This window comes from Hoplias malabaricus, chromosome 12 (assembly GCF_029633855.1).
Source record: "Hoplias malabaricus isolate fHopMal1 chromosome 12, fHopMal1.hap1, whole genome shotgun sequence".
NCBI classification, from domain to species: Eukaryota; Metazoa; Chordata; class Actinopteri; order Characiformes; family Erythrinidae; genus Hoplias; species Hoplias malabaricus.
Genome location: NC_089811.1, coordinates 9211901 through 9232063, shown reverse-complemented (window position 1 = coordinate 9232063; position 20163 = coordinate 9211901). Strand labels below are relative to the sequence as shown.

At 46.8% G+C, this 20163-nt stretch overlaps 1 protein-coding gene across 1 annotated transcript in view; it reads left to right on the top strand.

Annotated features, from left to right (window-relative positions):
* The first annotated feature begins 662 nt into the window (after positions 1-662).
* Positions 663-20163, top strand: part of kcnh3 (potassium voltage-gated channel, subfamily H (eag-related), member 3) — a 124102-nt gene continuing 104601 nt past the window's right edge. Inside the window, exon 1 of the mRNA XM_066686179.1 lies at positions 663-738. Within this exon, the coding sequence (XP_066542276.1) occupies positions 663-738 (76 nt within the window). The remainder of the gene's footprint in view (positions 739-20163) is intronic.

Here is a 20163-nt window from a genome sequence, read left to right as displayed (position 1 = left end):
ACTGGTGGAAGGAACCAGAAACACACCAGTGTTTACCACTTCATTAACTTCATTACACCTGCTCTGCTCCACAGCCCACCGCTGGAGATCTCTACACCCCTCTGACTGACGCTTGGCATTGAGGCATTGATCATGGCAACTTTAGGCGCAATGACCTTAACATACACCAGTGTTGTTTTTTTTAAGCGCATGTTTTCAGCATGTGACCAAAAGACACAGCCCACAGCTCGCGCTCAATCTCTCTCTCTCTCTCTCTCTCTCTCTCTCTCTCTCTCTCTCTCTCAGTGCGCGCGCTGCTTCGTTGCTCAGCTCAGTTCAGAGTGAAGTCTGACTCGATGTTCGTATCGTCGTGAGCTCGTGAGCCTCTCTCTCTCTCACTCTCTCTCTCTCTCTCTCTATCTCTCTCTCTCTCTCTCTCGTTCCCTCTCACTCACTCTCTCCCCGTCCGCGCGCTCGGGTCTCGGAGCATGCCTCTGCCGCGCTGAAGGGGCGCGAGGACCGGCACGCTGGCGGAGCGCGGCGGCTCTAGGATCGCGGCGCTGCTGCAAGGGCTGGGATGCGCGCCCGGCACCTCACGCTTCCTCCCGGGCTCCGGAGCTGAGGAGCAGCAGCACGCGGGCCCCGGGCGCAGGCCGTGCAGAGCGCCCTCCACGCGCAGCAGGATGCCCGTCATGAGGGGGCTGCTCGCGCCTCAGAACACCTTCTTGGACACCATCGCAACCCGCTTCGACGGAACCCGTGAGTACCGACCCCGGACGCGCGCGCCCTGTTTTAGAATCAGTCAGGTGGGTTTTGTACGGACGCAGTCAGGTGGGCTTCTGGTGTTCGAGTAGACACTGTTACTGTAGTGGACACTGTGTTATTGTAGTGGACACTGTAACTGTAGTGGACACTGTTATTGTAGTGGACACTGTGCTGTTTTAATGGATACTGTTTTGACACTGCTTGTGAAATAGACTCTCTGTTGTCAACACACTGTACACTGTAGTTGTTGTAGTGGACAGTGTGTTGTTGTAGTGGACAGTGTGTTACTACAGTGGACAGTGTGTTATTGTAGTGGACAGTGTGTTGTTGTAGTGGACAGTGTGTTATGTTAGTGAACAGTGTGTTATTGCTGTGGACAGTGTGTTGTTGTAGTGTACAGTGTGTTATGTTAGTGAACAGTGTGTTATTGCTGTGGACAGTGTGTTGTTGTAGTGGACAGTGTGTTATTGCAGTGGACAGTGTGTTGTTGTAGTGGACAGTGTGTTACTACAGTGGACAGTGTGTTATTGTAGTGGACAGTGTGTTGTTGTAGTGGACAGTGTGTTATGTTAGTGAACAGTGTGTTATTGCTGTGGACAGTGTGTTGTTGTAGTGTACAGTGTGTTATGTTAGTGAACAGTGTGTTATTGCTGTGGACAGTGTGTTGTTGTAGTGGACAGTGTGTTATTGCAGTGGACAGTGTGTTGTTGTAGTGGACAGTGTGTTACTACAGTGGACAGTGTGTTATTGTAGTGGACAGTGTGTTGTTGTAGTGGACAGTGTGTTATGTTAGTGAACAGTGTGTTATTGCTGTGGACAGTGTGTTGTTGTAGTGTACAGTGTGTTATGTTAGTGAACAGTGTGTTATTGCTGTGGACAGTGTGTTGTTGTAGTGGACAGTGTGTTATTGCAGTGGACAGTGTGTTGTTGTAGTGGACAGTGTGTTACTACAGTGGACAGTGTGTTATTGTAGTGGACAGTGTGTTGTTGTAGTGGACAGTGTGTTATGTTAGTGAACAGTGTGTTATTGTAGTGGACAGTGTGTTGTTGTAGTGGACAGTGTGTTATGTTAGTGAACAGTGTGTTATTGTAGTGGACAGTGTGTTGTTGTAGTGGACAGTGTGTTACTACAGTGGACAGTGTGTTATTGTAGTGGACAGTGTGTTGTTGTAGTGGACAGTGTGTTATGTTAGTGAACAGTGTGTTATTGCCGTGGACAGTGTGTTGTTGTAGTGGACAGTGTGTTATTGTAGTGGACAGTGTGTTGTTGTAGTGGACAGTGTGTTATGTTAGTGAACAGTGTGTTATTGCCGTGGACAGTGTGTTGTTGTAGTGGACAGTGTGTTACTACAGTGGACAGTGTGTTATTGCAGTGGATAGTGTGTTGTTGTAGTGGACAGTGTGTTATGTTAGTGAACAGTGTGTTACGTTAGTGAACAGTGTGTTATTGCAGTGGACAGTGTGTTGTTGTAGTGGACAGTGTGTTATGTTATTGGACAGTGTGTTATTGTAGTGGACAGTGTGTTATGTTAGTGTACAGTGTGTTACTGTAGTGGACAGTGTGTTATGTTATTGGACAGTGTGTTGTTGTAGTGGACAGTATGTTACTGTAGTGGACAGTGTGTTATTGCCGTGGACAGTGTGTTGTTGTAGTGGACAGTGTGTTATGTTATTGGACAGTGTGTTATTGTAGTGGACAGTGTGTTATGTTAGTGTACAGTGTGTTACTGTAGTGGACAGTGTGTTATGTTATTGGACAGTGTGTTGTTGTAGTGGACAGTATGTTACTGTAGTGGACAGTGTGTTATTGCCGTGGACAGTGTGTTGTTGTAGTGGACAGTGTGTTACGTTAGTGAACAGTGTGTTATTGCAGTGGACAGTGTGTTGTTGTAGTGGACAGTGTGTTATTGTAGTGGACAGTGTGTTGTTGTAGTGGACAGTGTGTTATGTTAGTGAACAGTGTGTTATTGCAGTGGACAGTGTGTTGTTGTAGTGGACAGTGTGTTACTACAGTGGACAGTGTGTTATTGTAGTGGACAGTGTGTTGTTGTAGTGGACAGTGTGTTATGTTAGTGAACAGTGTGTTACGTTAGTGAACAGTGTGTTATTGCTGTGGACAGTGTGTTGTTGTAGTGGACAGTGTGTTATTGCAGTGGACAGCGTGTTACGTTAGTGTACAGTGGGTTGTAGTGGACAGTGTGTTGTTGTAGTGGACAGTGTGTTACGTTAGTGCACAGTGTGTTGTAGTGGACAGTGTGTTACTGTAGTGGACAGTGTGTTATGTTAGTGTACAGTGTGTTGTTGTGGTGGACAGTGTGTTATGTTATTGGACAGTGTGTTACTGTAGTTGACAGTGTGTTATGTTATTGGACAGTGTGTTGTTGTAGTGGACAGTGTGTTACTGTAGTGGACAGTGTGTTACGTTAGTGTACAGTGTGTTGTTGTAGTGTACAGTGTGTTGTTGTAGTGGACAGTGTGTTACTGTAGTGGACAATGTGTTATTGTAGTGGACAGTGTGTTACTGTAGTGGACAATGTGTTATTGTAGTGTACAGTATGTTGTTGTAGTGGACAGTGTGTTGTTGTAGTGGACAGTGTGTTATTGTAGTGGACAGTGTGTTGTTGTAGTGGACAGTGTGTTACTGTAGTGGACAGTGTGTTATTGTAGTGGACAGTATGTTGTTGTAGTGGACAGTGTGTTATTGTAGTGGACAGTGTTTTGTTGTAGTGGACAGTGTGTTATTGTAGTGGACAGTATGTTGTTGTAGTGGACAGTGTGTTATTGTAGTGGACAGTGTGTTATTGTAGTAGGCAGTGTGTTACTGTAGTGGACAGTGTGTTACTACAGTGGACAGTGTGTTGTTTTAGTGGACAGTGTGTTATTGTAGTGGACAGTGTGTTACTGTAGTGGACAGTGTGTTTTTGTAGTGGACAGTGTGTTACTGTAGTGGACAGTGTGTTTTTGTAGTGGACAGTGTGTTACTGTAGTGGACAGTGTGTTGTTGTAGTGGACCGTGTGTTACTGTAGTGGATAGTGTGTTATTGTAGTGGACAGTATGTTGTTGTAGTTTACAGTGTGTTGTTGTTGTGGACAGTGTGTTACTGTAGTGGACAGTGTGTTGTTGTAGTGGACAGTGTGTTACTGTAGTGGGCAGTGTGTTGTTGTAGTGGACAGTGTGTTACTGTAGTGGACAGTGTTGTTGTAGTGGACAGTGTGTTACTGTAGTGGGCAGTGTATTGTTGTAGTGGACAGTGTGTTACTGTAGTGGACAGTGTGTTGTTGTAGTGGACAGTTTGTTACTACAGTGGACAGTGTGTTGTTGTAGTGGACAGTGTGTTGTTATAGTTTACAGTGTGTTGTTGTAGTGGACAGTGTGTTGTTGTAGTGGACAGTGTGTTGTTGTAGTGGATAGTATGTTGTTGTAGTAGACAGTGTGTTGTTGTAGTAGACAGTGTGTTGTTGTAGTGGACAGTGTGTTACTCTAGTGGACAGTGTGTTGTTGTAGTGGACAGTGTGTTGTTGTAGTTTACAGTGTGTTGTTGTAGTGGACAGTGTGTTGTTGTAGTTTACAGTGTGTTGTTGTAGTTGACAGTGTGTTGTTGTATTTTACAGTGTGTTATTGTAGTGGACAGTGTGTTACTTTCATGAACAGTGTGTTACTGTAGTGGACAGTGTGTTGTTGTTGTTTACAGTGTGTTGTTGTAGTTTACAGTGTGTTGTTGTAGTTTACAGTGTTTTGTTGTAGTGGAGAGTGTGTTACTTTAGTGGACAATGTGTTGTTGTAGTGGACAGTGTGTTGTTGTAGTGGAGAGTGTGTTGTTGTAGTGGAGAGTGTGTTACTTTAGTGGACAGTGTGTTGTTGTAGTGGACAGTGTGTTGTTGTAGTGGAGAGTGTGTTGTTGTAGTTTACAGTGTGTTGTTGTAGTGGAGAGTGTGTTACTTTAGTGGACAGTGTGTTGTTGTATTGGACAGTGTGTTGTTGTAGTGGAGAGTGTGTTGTTGTAGTGGAGAGTGTGTTACTTTAGAGGACAGTGTGTTGTTGTACTGGACAGTGTGTTGTTGTAGTGGAGAGTGTGTTGTTGTAGTTTACAGTGTGTTGTTGTAGTGGAGAGTGTGTTACTTTAGTGGACAGTGTGTTGTTGTATTGGACAGTGTGTTGTTGTAGTGGACAGTGTGTTGTTGTATTGGACAGCGTGTTGTTGTAGTGGACAATGTGTTGTAGTTAACAGTGTGTTGTTGTAGTGGACAGTGTGTTACTGTAGTGGACAGTGTGTTGTTGTAGTGGAGAGTGTGTTGTTGTAGTTTACAGTGTGTTGTTGTAGTGGAGAGTGTGTTACTTTAGTGGACAGTGTGTTGTATTGGACAGCGTGTTGTTGTAGTGGACAGTGTGTTGTTGTAGTGGACAGTGTGTTACTGTAGTGGACAGTGTGTTGTTGTAGTGGACAGTGTGTTACTGTAGTGGACAGTGTGTTGTTGTATTTAACAGTGTGTTGTTGTAGTGGACAGTGTGTTACTGTAGTGGACAGTGTGTTGTTGTAGTGGTGAACACTAGGTCTTGTGACACTAGCTTTGTATTGTCCTGTTGACTCTGTGTGCTGTGCTGGACACTGCTATGGTCCTGCCCATTCAGAAAGGTGAGTGATACCCGGGGTCCACTGGTGAATTAGGGACACAAGCGGGAGCTGGTTAACGCACACTGTGTGTGAATGTTGATAAAACAGAGGTGTGTGTTTGTGGAGGTGACCACAGCTGAATCCAGGCTGGTCACTGATCTGACCACTGTCTCTGTCCCTGGTGCTGAAGGCGTGTGTCATGAAGCATGTCAGACAGTGCTTGTGCTCTTTGTTCACTATTCCTCCGCTCACACGCTCCATTTGCCCCATTTCTATTTACCCTCTTTCTTTCTTTCTTTCTTTCTTTCTTTCTTTCTTTCTTTCTGCTTGGTTTTAAAACTGAAAACCCAGAAAACAGTAAGAAGACAAAACAAAGAAGGACAAAGGGAGAGATTCACGCGCTCAGAGATGTGTTTTGGAACAGAAGGCTGTGCACGCTGTGAGAGTGTGGGGGCGGAGGGTGTCGCGGAGTCTCTCTCTCTCTCTCTACCCCTCCCTCCCTCCTTCACTCCTTATTTCACTCCCTCCCACTACCACTACCTTCCTCTTTCACCCGTTTCCGTCCTCCTCTCTCACTTTTCTGTCTCTGTCTCTCTCTCTCTCAATCCATGCTCGTAATTATAGATTTAATCAGGGGGTGTGGCTTGTTGTGTAGCCCCGCCCCTCCCCACGTCTCCGCAAACACTCTCTCACTCCCAGTGGCGGGGCTTAACATATTGGCAGGTCTCATTCTTCACACCTGTGCCTTTTCACCTCTGCAGAGTTATTAACATATGAAAAGGGCGGATTGATATATTGATCTATTGATTGATTGATCAGCCTCCGGGGTCTCGCTCTACTGCTTCTTGCCCGGATAAGTGTTTGATTGTGGGCAGAATCATTAGTCCTGAGTCGGCTAGGCCTGCTCTCCCTCAGGTCCTGTAGGGGGCGTTCTGGCTGTGATTAATCTTATCAGGAACAAACACTGGGATTAGGAGGAAGGCCTCGTGCGGACTGGGAAGGAGGAGATAAGAGGCAACTGAGGTTTTCTGTGGAAGGTTTTTTGTTCCTGGTGGGTCTCTGTCTCCTGCTTTCCCTGCCCTTTCTCTCTCTCTCTCTCTCTCTCTCTCTCTCTCTCTCTCTCCCTCTCTCTTCATTACACATTCTTCTCTGGAAGGAGAGTGAACAGTAATTCACATGGTCTTACTCTTACAGCTTAAACACGGATGTTAGGAGCTTGTTAAAACACACACTACACTTGTAGCCATTGTATTCCATTCAGGATTTGTGTTGAATTTGGAATACACCAAAAGACAATGACAAAATCCCAGTCTTTAAAAATGATGCAAGTGAAGTCCGTGGGTCCCAGCACACACCGACTGTGAGACCCTTCCCCATGATGCATCTGTGTTATTGGAGCTTGCTGCATATATTTAACCTTCGATTCCTGCTTTAACCCGCCACCAGCCATCAACCTTGAGTCATTACATTACCATGGAGATATCTCTCTCTCTCCCTCTCTTTCCCTCTCTCTCTCTCTCTCTCTCTCTCTCTCTCTCTCTCTCTCTCTCTCCCTCTCTCTCTCCCCTCTCTCTCTCTCCTCTCTCTCTCTCTCTCTCTCTCTCTCTCTCTCTCTCTCTCTCTCCTTCTCTCTCTCTCTCTCTCTCTCTCTCTCTCTCTCTCCCCCTTTCTCCCTCCTCCTGTCAAGTCTGTGAGGTTCAGCCAGAGTGATCAGTGTAATTCCAAATGCATAAATGCAGGCCCTTCACACACACACACACACACACACACACACACACACACACACGCTCAGTTAATTGCACAGTTCCAGCAGTAGAGGTGCAGTTATTGTAATTAACTCCTGCGAGTGTCAGACGCAGAGCGGGCCCTTGGCTTTGGGAACGACGCAAAAGCAGCGAGCGGTGACAAAGCAGAGTGTCGTAGTGGACAACGAAACAAATGAGAAGTGCGTCAGATGGACCCCAGCATCAGACAGACCCCCCCACCCCCCCTACACACACACAAGCAGACTCTGTATCACTGACTCACTCCTTAAATCAAAGCTAGGAATTAATAGAAAAATGTAAAACATTTTTTCACACCATTTTTAGCCTTGGTTAATAGAGTCAGCCACTTCAGGCTTCTGTTGAGACACACACCGCTTCACTAGATCTTTTCAAACTGGTATTAGGAGCTCAACACGTGTGGAGGAGAACACTACACCGCTATTCTGTAATTCTAGTGAACAGGTGTGAGTGGGTGAGTGAGTGACTGGGTGGGTGAGTGAGTGACTGGGTGAGTGTGTGAGTGACTGGGTGAGTGTGTGAGTGAATGGGTGAGTGTGTGAGTGAATGGGTGAGTGTGTGAGTGATTGGGTGAGTGTGTGAGTGACTGGGTGAGAGACTGGGTGAGTGTGTGGGTGACTGGGTGAGTGGGTGAGTGAGTGACTGGGTGAGTGTGTGAGTGACTGGGTGAGTGTGTGAATGTTTGGTTGGTATCACTCTGAGTGATTAGGCCTTACTTCAGTTGCAGACAGGAAGAAAATGGAGAGAAAAAAAGAGTGTTGCTACTTTTCAAACTGCTGCTAACCAAGCACCACTGGACAGCTCAACACACTTGGAGGAGAACACTAACTGCCTGCTCTAATGATCTGTTATACCTGTGTAGTACCTGTCAATAGATGCCTGGCCTGTGTAGTGAAGAGCTTGCCCCTGCCCCCCCCCATCCCCCCCCCCCCTCAGGTTCGAACCCAGGTTCAGGACCCACTCAGAACATGAGGGTTAAGTTCGGGTGGAGCGAGTGCGGAGAGTTCAGAAGCGAAGCTGCAGTGTGTTGGATGTTTTGTTGCACAGAAGGCAGCATTCACACACTTTCACACACTCCTCAGCACGGTATCACACCCACCGTCTGAATCAGAGCCTTGGAAACGTGTTCTTACTTAAAGCTGTGTGTCACAAATCTCCACCATGTGGCCTCCACACACACACACACAGCAGAGTCCTTCACAATGACGTCTTCCTTACCTTCATTGTTTCCTTAGTTCGGAAACAGACGATACTCCACTGCTGTCCTACTTTTTAAAAGACCCATAAAATATATAAAACCTTCAGTGCGAGTTCACATTAAAGTGTGACTCTGGAGCCCACCAACCCACACACTGTGAAACAAGACCACAGTCAGTTCTCTGTGCGCTGCCTAAGTCAGAAAACGTGGGATAAAACGAGCTGTTCTGATTCTGCTCCACTTCTGACATTAAGTTCGAAGACTTTAGTATTGCCCCGCCCCCTTGTCCGAGTCTGTCCAATCACAGCGCTGGATCTGCGTTTACGTGAGAGTGCAAAAACGAGGTTAAACGCAGCAAAACAGACACAACAAGCACAGAGAAATAAGAGCACACGGAGAAAACAGAGCAAAAACGGCTAAAAACCAACCAGAGCTTCTGCTCCTCGCTCCTCACTGCTGTGCACTCAGGGTCGGGGTGAACAGCGAGCGGCTCATTACCATTTAAAGGAACAGGCGCTGAAATCAGGGAGGTGTAGACTGCTCCCTGGAACCAGAACTGTGCTCCAGGAGAAACCGAGTTTACCCGCTTATAGCTATGGGATGCTCTTGTGGCTAAATGCCATCAGATCCTCACAGCAATGTTCCTCTCTGTCCGTCCCAGAGGAGTAGAAGCTGGTGTCCAGAAACTTTTGGCCGTGTAGTGTATATGTTCATTAGTCATGGGTGTTCAGTTTGGCTTCGTGCGCTTGATAATCAGGTTAGAGTCTGAGCGCCAGATGGACCTCTCCTGGGCATGTGTGTGTGTGTGTCTGTGTGTGTGTGTGTGTGTGTGTGTGTGTCTGTGTGTGTGTGTGTGTGTGTGTGTGTGTGTGTCTGTTTGTGTGTGTGTGTGTCTGTGTGTGTGTGTGTGTCTGTGTGTCTGTGAGTGTGTCTGTGTCTGTGTGTGTGTGTGTGTGTGTGTTTGTGTGTGTGTGTGTGTGTGTGTGTGTTTGTATGTGCGTGCATTTTCTACTTAAATCACTTCACATTTCCCCAGGTCCGTCCTCTGAATCCGTTCCAGTCCGGTCGTGTCCGTTTTGGCCGGCCGCCCCTCACCTGTGTGAGCGAGCGCGATGCTATCTGCCATTTTCCACTCTCCCTCCTTTTCCCAAGCTCTCTCTTTCTGTCTCAGTCTCTCCAGAAGAAAGGGCAGGCTGTTATCACTTGATGCGGATGGCAAACGATTTGTCATCATCTCTTTCACCAGCGTCCACTTAACGTCTCGAGGGGGCTTTAAACTAAACGCCATCGTTGTGACAGAGTTCACAGACTTCGCTGCTGTTGAGCATGAGGGGCATTACCAAGGAGTTTACCCCCTCCCCTACACACCCCACCCCGGTTTGGATGCAGGAGCTCCTCTCCTCCTCTGGGACATACTGGAACACTGCTGTGAGGATGTGATGGCATCCCACCACATTAGTGTGTTCAGGTCCTGATGTTTGCAAACATCTTTAAAGGGACGCTATGTGATATTTTTACTACAAACTTACAGCTTCAATCTCATTGTGGTGATCCACTGAGCTGTAATAGGGAGAACAGTGCCTCTGTCACTGTTACTCTGGGCTCAGCACTGCAGAAACTGCACTATGTAACCTTTGGAGGAGGGTAGGAAACGACACCTCCTCAATCCCCCTTCTCATTATGCAAAAACAAAAAAAAATATTAGCGTATCTTACCTAGTGTACCTTTAATACATTCTGCACTTGCTGTTTTCACACTACTTCATTTTTAGGGTATTTTTTTAATGATATTAGAATTGTAATGTTTTTAATGCCTGAGAGAGTTTGAATTTTGAATTACAGTCATGCATTGCATCTTTAAGGGCGGCACGGTGGTGCAGCAGGTTAGTGTCGCAGTCACACACCTCCATGGGCCTGGAGGTTGTGGGTTCGATTCCCGCTCCGGGTGACTGTCTGTGAGGAGTGTGGTGTGTTCTCCCTGTGTCTGCGTGGGTTTCCTCCGGGTGACTGTCTGTGAGGAGTGTGGAGTGTTCTCCCTGTGTCTGTGTGTCCCTGTGCCATCCTCTGACTGGAATTGTAGAGCTCTAGTGGTGTGGCAGTGTAATTGAAGATGCAGACTGCAGACTGCAGATTGCAGACACCAATAATTATAATTGAGTCAACACAGAAGTATAAACTGGGCTTTAGTGCCCACATCTGGATTTAAAGGTGCGTTCACACTGCCTCTATCTGGAGTCAACAACACTGCACCTACACCCCCTTCTCTGCTGACAGTGCAGGATTGAAATTCCAAGAACAGCTGCTATAGGAACCCCAGAACACTGTTCCTCAAGCCTGTTATGGGAGCATTCAAAGCAGGCTCCATGTCTCAAGGCATCGCCTAGAGGACAGAGTGGAGCAAGGCTTTTCTGACAGGGCTGGAATCGCCCAGAGGAGCCTCTCAAGGCCAGAACACTGCCAGAGGAGGTCAGCTCCAATCTGCTTCTCATCAGGAGACGAGTGGAGAGAGAGAGAGAGAGACAGATGGATAGAGTGAGAAAGGACATTTACAGCCTTCAATTCCGACATGTACCTAGTGCACTAGCGTTTGTAATGATTCGGGATGCAGCCAGAGTCCTTGTCTTTTATTACAGTGTAGCTTTGGCTATTGTTTATACAGTGTATGAGATGTTACCTAGTGGACGGTTGATTTTAGCACAGCTGGCACAGCTGGAAACAGAGCTAGTGCCATGACCAGGGAGTGTAGACAGAGAGGGTGAAGGTTATTACAGCCCCGGAGTCCTGGAACGTTCCCAGGCTCAGAGATCCTTGAAGGAACCTGTGTCTCCAGATGGCGAATAAAAGCACTTTCTATCACATGTCCAGGATTAGGACAGATTACACTCGTGTGGAGTTTCAGCGTCCGTAAAGTCAGTTCTCTGAGGTCGCACACATTATTCACCTCAGCCGGGGTCAGCACACACACACACGATTTATTTTACAGACTCCAGCGCCTGGATATTTCCTCTGGGGGGAGGGGGGGTGGGGTCCAGTGTGATGTTAATAGAGCAGTCGTTGGTCATTCATTACTTTTTATGCTCCTCAAATCTCCACAGTAAGACAGCGGTGTTACTGATGGCTCCTGTAAAGCTGCTCAGTCTCCGGTCAGCAGCAGGGATGGACCAATAAAACCGAGACGAGTGGTTTGTCTGTGAGTTTATGGCAGAACAGGGTGAGGGGTGGAGCTGAGGAGGTTATAAATACCACGCTGATGGTCAGAATGGATGATACAGTGGTAATAAAGTCTGCAGTGGGTTGTAGTGCGGCGGGGGCACTGGGTTTGGGGAGAGAGAGAGAGAGAGAGAGAGAGAGAGAGAAAGAGAGAGAGAGAGAGAGAGAGAGAGAAAGAGAGAGAGAGAGAGAGAGAGAGAGAGAGAGAGAGAGAGAGAGAAATCATTTGAGTCAGTTCACACTGAGTTACTTTTTTTCCCTATTTACGGAACCAGGGCTGTGTACAAACAGTGGACCTTTTCCCAGCACCTAAACAAACAGATCAGAGATCAGCAAACACTGAGGAAACCTTCTCTGAATTTTATAAAGTGTGTTTATGTATATATAATATATATATTTTATAAATTAAATTCCCAAACACCTTTAAGGTGGAAGCGAAGGGAAGATCTCACCTCCTCTATGATGCCTCTAAAAGCCTGCATTTTAAAAGCTAGGGCTTGGAAATGTCAAGATGTCGCTTTGACACCTCTGCAGGGATGCTCCATGTCAGTGGGGCTTATTTTAACACCTGGGTAATGTCCCTTTCACACACACACGGATCCCGGGGGGCTGTGTTTGTGTGGCGTGGACAGAAATAGAGGCGAATTTGATGCCATTGAGGGGCAGGTCAGGGCAGTTTGTTTGTAACAGTTTGGGAAGAGGGTGTTTGGAGCTGAGGAACACTTAATTAGGAGTGTATCTACAGGTTGTGACTGTGTGAGTGAGTGAGTGACTGGGTGAATGTGTGATGGCCCTGTGTTCCTCTGTCGGACACCTGGGATTATCCTTTGACTGAGGGGTAATCAAAGGTTCCCCCAAGCCCTCGGTGCAAAAAGGTGGAACCGAAATAGCAGTCATCCGGAAGATTAATGGGGAAAGGGAATGGACGCCTTTGTGTGGGGGACATCACAGACGGACTCTGCCGCGTCTCGGGACACATCAAGGCTGGACTCCTCCCAGGCTTTAATTAATTCATCACTGAGAAACCCATGTGTTCAATCTCACCCGGATCTCTCAGGCCAACAGCACAACAACTGCTCTCTCTCTCTCTCTCTCTCTCTCTCTCTCTCACACACACACACTCTCTCGCTCTCTCGCACATATTCTCTCTCTCACTCTCTCTCTCTTTGTCTCATACTCTCTGTCTCTCTCTCTCTCTCACACACACACACACTCTCTCTGTCTCTCTCTCTACTCTCTCGCTCTCACTCTCTCTCTCTCTCTCTCATACTCTGTCTCTCTCTCACACATTCTCTCTGTCTCTCTCTCTCACACACACACACACTCTCTGTCTCTCTCTCTTACTCTCTCGCTCACACTCTCACTCTCTCTCTCTCTCTCTCATACTCTGTCTCTCTCTCACACATTCTCTCTCTCTCTCACACACTCTCTTGCTCACTCTCTCTCTCTCTCTCACACACACAACACACACACACACACACTCTCTCTATCTCTCTCTCTCACTCTCTCGCTCTCCACTCTCTCTTGCTCACACTCTCACTCTCTCTCTCTCTCTCTCTCTCACTCACTCTCTCTCTCTCTCTCTCATACTCTGTCACTCTCTCACACACTCTCTCTCTCTCTCACACTCTCTCTCTCTCTAACACTCTCTCTCTCTACTTGCTCACTCTCTCTCACACACACACACACACACACACACTCTCTCTATCTCTCTCTCTCTCTCTCACTCACTCTCTCTCTCTCTCTCTCTCTCTCTCTCTCTCTCTCTCTCTCTCTCTCTCTCTCTTGTTCACTCTGGACTACAGTTCTGGAGGAGACCTGACCATAGATTTCTGTGGTGGTTTTAGATGGAGGCTCTGTGATGATTAGTGATGTCTTGCTGGAAAAGTCTTGTTGGAGTGCGGCTGAGACTGTGTGATGTCTGCAGTGGGCAGATGGCCGAGGGAGGTTCTGTAGCTGAGCTGCCAGGAGACGAGTGTGAGAAGAGGCACGAGGAGTGGCAGGTCCCAGGCAAAAAAAATAATATTTCACCTGTGATTGAGCTTTCACCACAGAAACAAAGAAGTGGCCTCAGGAGAGAAACACAAAACAACAGGGGGAAATTACAGAGTTTATTACAATATAATAACATATCTGTAACTGCATATAAACAAAAACAAGAGTGTCTCGCCTCTGAGCTTTTTAGATCAGATCCGCTATTACAATGTTATTACACAGTAATAACAATATTATTCGATTATCTTTGCACCAGAATGACAATAATCCAGCTTTCAAACCATCACAGTGTAAAGTGTGTGAATCATGTTCTTATTCTTCAGGTTTCATTTCCGCGCCGACACAGACCCCATGAGATGTTTTGGTTTGAAAAGGACTTCAATGGTTAAAGTCTCAAGGCCTTAGTCCGCTGAAGTGGAGCTTGTAGTTAACGGCTCAGCGTTTTTAAACCTCACGCCCCACAGAGAGGAGAGGGCGATTAGCCGCATGTTTACGAATTGAAGAATGATTTCAGAGGCTTTGTGAGTTTGGGTTTGATTCATTCGGAGTCGTTTCTGCTTTGTGTTAAAGACGTGGGCCTTTGTGTGAAGAAGTACAAAAGGTTTCCAAACACAGGTCTGTTTCTGGAGCCTTGGAATGAATAAATGTAAGAGTTCATGTTTCATATCGAACTTCATTAAAAAATCGATTCACACTCTGACAACAGGGGCCTGAATGACGACGTAGCTTTGCTTCTTCTGAACAAATAGTGTTCTAAAGAGGATATATTATTAAAAACTTCATATTAACATTAAAGGGTTAATCTGGAGCCCACCAACCCACACACTGTGAAACAACCCCCCCTCAGTCAGGTCTCTGAGCACTGCTGAAGTCAGTAATTATGGGATGAAACGAGCCGTTCTGATTCTGCTCTGCTTCTGAGGTCAAGTGCGGAGACTTTAGAATCACCCACCCCCTCGTCTGAGTCTGACCAATCACAGCGCTGGATCTGTGTTTACGTGAGGGCGCAAAGACGAGGTTAAACGCAGCAAAGCAGACACAACGAGAACAGAGAAATGAGAGCACTGAGTAAAGAAAGAGAACAGAGCAAAAAACGACTAAAAACCAGAGCTTCTGCTCCTCACTGCTGTGCACTCGGTGTCGGGGTGAACAGCGAGCGGCTCATTAGCATTTAAAGGAACAGAGCTGTTCAGACGCTGGGAGAACGCTGCTTTTTGGGCGTGTGGGGGTTCATTAAGAAACAGAACTGTGTTCCACTGTGGAGAAGAGTTAGTCTGAGAGTGGGAATATGTGTTGGACGTGTGCTGGGGGTCAGTGTTTTAACCTGCCGTCCGTTCTGAATGCTGCTCGTTAAAGGCTCATAACAAAGCGTCTGCTTTGATGTGAATGAAATATGCAGCTGTGCTTTTACAGTGACGCGTCCCGGCCGTGTGTTTGCATTGAGCACACAGTGAGTTCTGATCTCACGAGAGATGGCGCAGATAATTGGGACCCTGCGAGAAAATAGAGCTCAATATTGGTTCAATGACTTGTCATTATTCCTCTCTCTCTCTCACCCTGTTTCTCTCTCTCTTTTTATTTCTCCCTCTCTCTTTCTTTATCTCTCTCTCTCCCTGCAGACTCAACTTCTCTCTTTCTTTCTGTTTCTTTGTGCTACTTCTACTCTATTTCTCTCACTTTCTTTCTCTTCTCTCAGTCTCTCTCTCTGCTCTCTGGGGAGCCAGGTCTGTCTGTAGCGGCCGGTCTGTACGGCCAGGCTGTGGGCGCCGAGTCTGTACCTGATCAATCACTGTGCTGAGGTACTGTGCTACAGTCTGCTGTGGATTTAGGGCCAGACAGTGTGTGTGTGTGTGTGGTGTGTGTGTTCCAATGTGTGTGTGATGGAGCTGTGATTTTGGAGTGTTATAATTTGGCTGACTCTGATTGGGGGTGAGTCAGACTGGTCCTGACGGGGGTTAGTGTGTGTTAGTGAGGTCAGGGTCAGGAGCAGCTGGGGGAGGGAACTCTTCTCTTTGCTCAGCTCTTGTCTTTGCAGGGCTTTGTAGTGATAGGAGGGGGGGCACTGTGTTTTAGATGTGGGCCTGTATTTAATCATTCATTTCTGTGTTCTCAGTAACAGAGGGCACTGGCCTAATTCCGCGCTGCAGCCGTTGCTTGTTGTCGTCCTGTGCACTCGCAGGATGCTTTTACAGAATTCAGTGTGCGTAATTTCCGTTGGGTGTGTGTCCCATTGGTCAAAGGTGTGATTGTGGAGCGGCCCCCACACCTCACTGCCGTACAGGAGAATGGGTGGGTGATGGGAATGATTTGAGCCAGATCTGAATTGGGATTTGAATGGGAAATTTGCCGTTTGATGACGTTTCGAGAATTCCTCGTGTGCTTTCTCTCTCAGATCATTGACCGCTGGACTGTAGCTTCCTGTTGAACTGATCTTCAGTCCTCAGTAGCTCTTTCTCTCTCTCTCTCTCTCTCTTCTCTCTCTCTCTCTTTCTCTCTTTCTCTCTCTCTCTCTCTCTCTCAGTCTCAGTCTCTGTCTCTCTCTCTCCTCTGTCTCTCTCTCTGTCTCTGTCTCTCTCTCTCTCTCTGTCTCTGTCTCTCTCTCTCTCTCCTCTCTCTCTCTCTCTCTCTCTCTCTCTCCTCTTTCTCCTCTCTCTCTCTCTCTCTCTCTCTCCTCTTTCTCCTCTCTCTCTCTCTTTCCTCTCTCTCTCTCTCTCTCTCTCTCTCTCCTCTTTCTCTCTCTCTCTCTCCTCACTATCTCTCTCTCTCTCTCTCTCTCTCTCTCTCTCTCTCTCTCTCTCTCTCTCTCTCTCTTTGTGACATTGATCTGACTCTGTGTTTAATTATAAAGCAGCTGGAGCCCTTATAATTATAATTATATTATTTTAATTATAAAGCTCAGCCACTCGTTCCTAAACTCTCTGGTCTTGGTTGTGAGAGGATGATCTGCGCTGAGAGCTCTGAATAACACCTGTCCCACCTGATCCCCTCTCTGAGCATTGTGGGTAATAACAGTGATAACACCGGTCCTCAGGGTCTTTCTACAAATCCAAAGTTGGGTCCCTTTACTGCAAATGTAGTGTGACATTATATTTTATATTATAATGTTATAACACTTTTATTAATGGCTTTAATAGCAGCATAATTCACACTGTAATAATAACTCAGCATTGTTATATATTACAATGAAATTATAATTACAATGATTAATGCATCATTTATTCAATAAAATGGTAGTAGTAAAACAATAATAGCAATTTTGATTATAATAATGATAAAAAATCTGCTGTAATAAGAAAAACACTACAACAACCTGGTTATTACATTGTTATTACAATATATTAACATTATTACTGCACAAAATCTCCATTAAGTAGAGCATAATAAAGTATCGTAAGGGACTAAGTCCACGTCAGCCAGTCCAGAAAGCTTTTATATTAGATGTCTGAACATTGCTGTGAGTGTTTGATGGCATTCAGGCACATGAATACTAATGAGGTCAGGTACAGATGCTGGTTGATTAGCTCGGGTTCATTAACACCACTCCAGAAAACCCGGTTCCTGCGGGGCGGGCTTTACACCACTTTAGACATGGGTTCATATGCAGCTACTTCTGATTTCACATCTCATTTTATTGGTTAAGAGATACTACTCTTTTATATTAAAGGCAACATAGACACAGAGGTTCTGTCCACACAGTGTTACCCACCTATGGAGCAGGAATAGCACAACATCCTCATCTCTTTTCATGCTTCTCAATGTTCTGAGTTTCTCCTTCATCCAAACGCCTACAGATGCTGTTTCTAGAGAGAGAGAGAGAGAGAGAGAGAGAGAGAGAGAGAGAGAGAGAGAGAGAGAGAGAGAGTTTGTTTCCCTTTACAGAGCCAGGGCTATGTACAAACATTTTCCTCCGGGTGACTGTCTGTGAGGAGTGTGGTGTGTTCTCCCTGTGTCTGCGTGGGTTTCCTCTGGGTGACTGTCTGTGAGGAGTGTGGTGTGTTCTCCCTGTGTCTGCGTGGGTTTCCTTCGGGTGACTGTGAGGAGTGTGGTGTGTTCTCCCTGTGTCTGCTTGGGTTTCCTCTGGGTGACTGTCTGTGAGGAGTGTGGTGTGTTCTCCCTGTGTCTGCGTGGGTTTCCTCCGGGTGACTGTCTGTGAGGAGTGTGGTGTGTTCTCCCTGTGTCTGCTTGGGTTTCCTCCGGGTGACTGTCTGTGAGGAGTGTGGTGTGTTCTCCCTGTGTCTGCGTGGGTTTCCTTCGGGTGACTGTGAGGAGTGTGGTGTGTTCTCCCTGTGTCTGCTTGGGTTTCCTCTGGGTGACTGTCTGTGAGGAGTGTGGTGTGTTCTCCCTGTGTCTGCGTGGGTTTCCTCCGGGTGACTGTGAGGAGTGTGGTGTGTTCTCCCTGTGTCCGCATGGGTTTCCTCTGGGTGACTGTCTGTGAGGAGTTGGTGTGTTCTCCCTGTGTCTGTGTGAGGGAGAGAGTTTGTTTCCCATTTACGGAGCCAGGGCTATGTACAAACATTTTTACCTTCGGAAACAACGGAGAGCAGCAAATGATGAGGAAACTCTGAATTTTATTTTAAAAAGTGACTTGAATTAAAATCATGAACATCACCCTTAAGACTGAGTTGTGGCCACCACATACACCCCCCCACCCCCCCTCTCACACACACACACACACCCCCACCCCCCCTCTCACACACACACACACACACACACACCTCAAGCCTGAGTTTATTGTACTGAGCTGATTGTATTTCGGTCGGTACAGGGAGTACAGAGCTGTGTGTGGACATAGTCTGGTCCGAAAAGAAATGTCTTCTCCACACATCACTCTTCATTAACCCCCGGGTCCCCGTCGGGGACACCGTCCAGACGGGCTTTTATTGGTGTTTGTTCACCTTTCCTGGAGAGAGAGAGAGAGAGAGCAAGAGTGTATCTATGTGTGTGTGTGTGTGTGTGTGTCTATCTTAACATAACATCTGAGGTGCTGAACTCTCCTCTCCACAAGCAGCAGGCTGCCACTTTAATTGGGGCCTGACTGATAAGAGAGAAAGCTTAAAAGAGCGTGCACACGCACACACACACACACACACACACACACACACACAGATTTCAAATATGTGTGTGAGTCCTGTATTTAATCTTTATAAAGTATTTTTGTAATAATAATAATTCTAATAATCATATTACTTATAATAATGGTACGGTGGCGTGGCAGGTAGCAGTGCAGTCACACAGCTCTAGGGACCTGGAGGTTGTGGGTTTGAGTCCCACTCGGGTGACTGTCTGTGAAGAGTGTGGTGTGTTCTCCCTGTGTTTGTGTGGGTTTCCTCCGGGTGACTGTTTGTGAGGAGTTTGGTGTGTTCTCCCTGTGTCTGCGTGGGTTTCCTCCGGATGACTGTCTGTGAGGAGTGTGGTGTGTTCTCCCTGTGTCTGCGTGGGTTTCCTCCGGATGACTGTCTGTGAGGAGTGTGGTGTGTTCTCCCTGTGTTTGTGTGGGTTTCCTCCAGGTGACTGTCTGTGAGGAGTGTGGTGTGTTCTCCCTGTGTCTGCGTGGGTTTCCTCCGCGTGACTGTCTGTGAGGAGTGTGGTGTGTTCTCCCTGTGTCCATGTGGGTTTCCTCCGGATGACTGAGTGTGGTGTGTTCTCCCTGTGTTTGTGTGGGTTTCCTCCGGGTGACTGTCTGTGAGGAGTGTGGTGTGTTCTCCCTGTGTCTGCGTGGGTTTCCTCCGCGTGACTGTCTGTGAGGAGTGTGGTGTGTTCTCCCTGTGTCCATGTGGGTTTCCTCCGGATGACTGTCTGTGAGGAGTGTAGTGTGTTCTCCCTGTGTCCATGTGGGAGTGTGGTGTGTTCTCCCTGTGTCTGTGTGGGTTTCCTCCTGGTGCTCCGGTTTCCTCCCACGGTCCTAAAGCACATAAAAAAGTGTCTGTAAATATACTTACTTCCTTTTTGTCAGGTTGTGGGTGTTTTGTCTCAGGCTCCACGTCCTTTCAGACCCAGGGTTGCGACATTCTCCAGTGGCTTCTCCAGCACATGTCCAGTCCATGTGACCTCTCCTGACATGTGGCTATAGCAGCCAACAAAAGACCCTTGATTAAAAGTGTCCAGTCATATTGTGTGGAGAACCCTTTGAGAACTGACCACAATACAGAAGTCCTTGGTGTCCCTCTGGATGTCATTAGTGCAGCCAATAGATGAAGGCGCTAGACCCTATTGGTCAATATGAGGCATGTATACATACTTATATATAACCATAGCACAATGCGTATCAATGTACTGTAAATCTATTGTAATCAGAAGGTCACTGAAGGCCCAGAACAATCACAGGTCGATAATTAATAAGCTGCACATCCCGGGAGATGGAAGCTGGCTCGGTGTAATTAGCCACTGTCACGATAATGGAGCTCTGCTACCGTGATGTTTGCATTGATCACTGATTGACTCAGGTGCCTGGATGACAGAGGGAGCCAATCTATGACCATGAGACATTCACCGTTAATCTGAAATCAAAATCGGAGATGGCCAGATTTGATGTACAGAGAAAGTACTTATTAGGTTAAACCAGACTTGAGCTGCCAAGGTCTCTCTTCTCTGTTTGCGTTGGAAAAAGTGCCAGTGCTTGT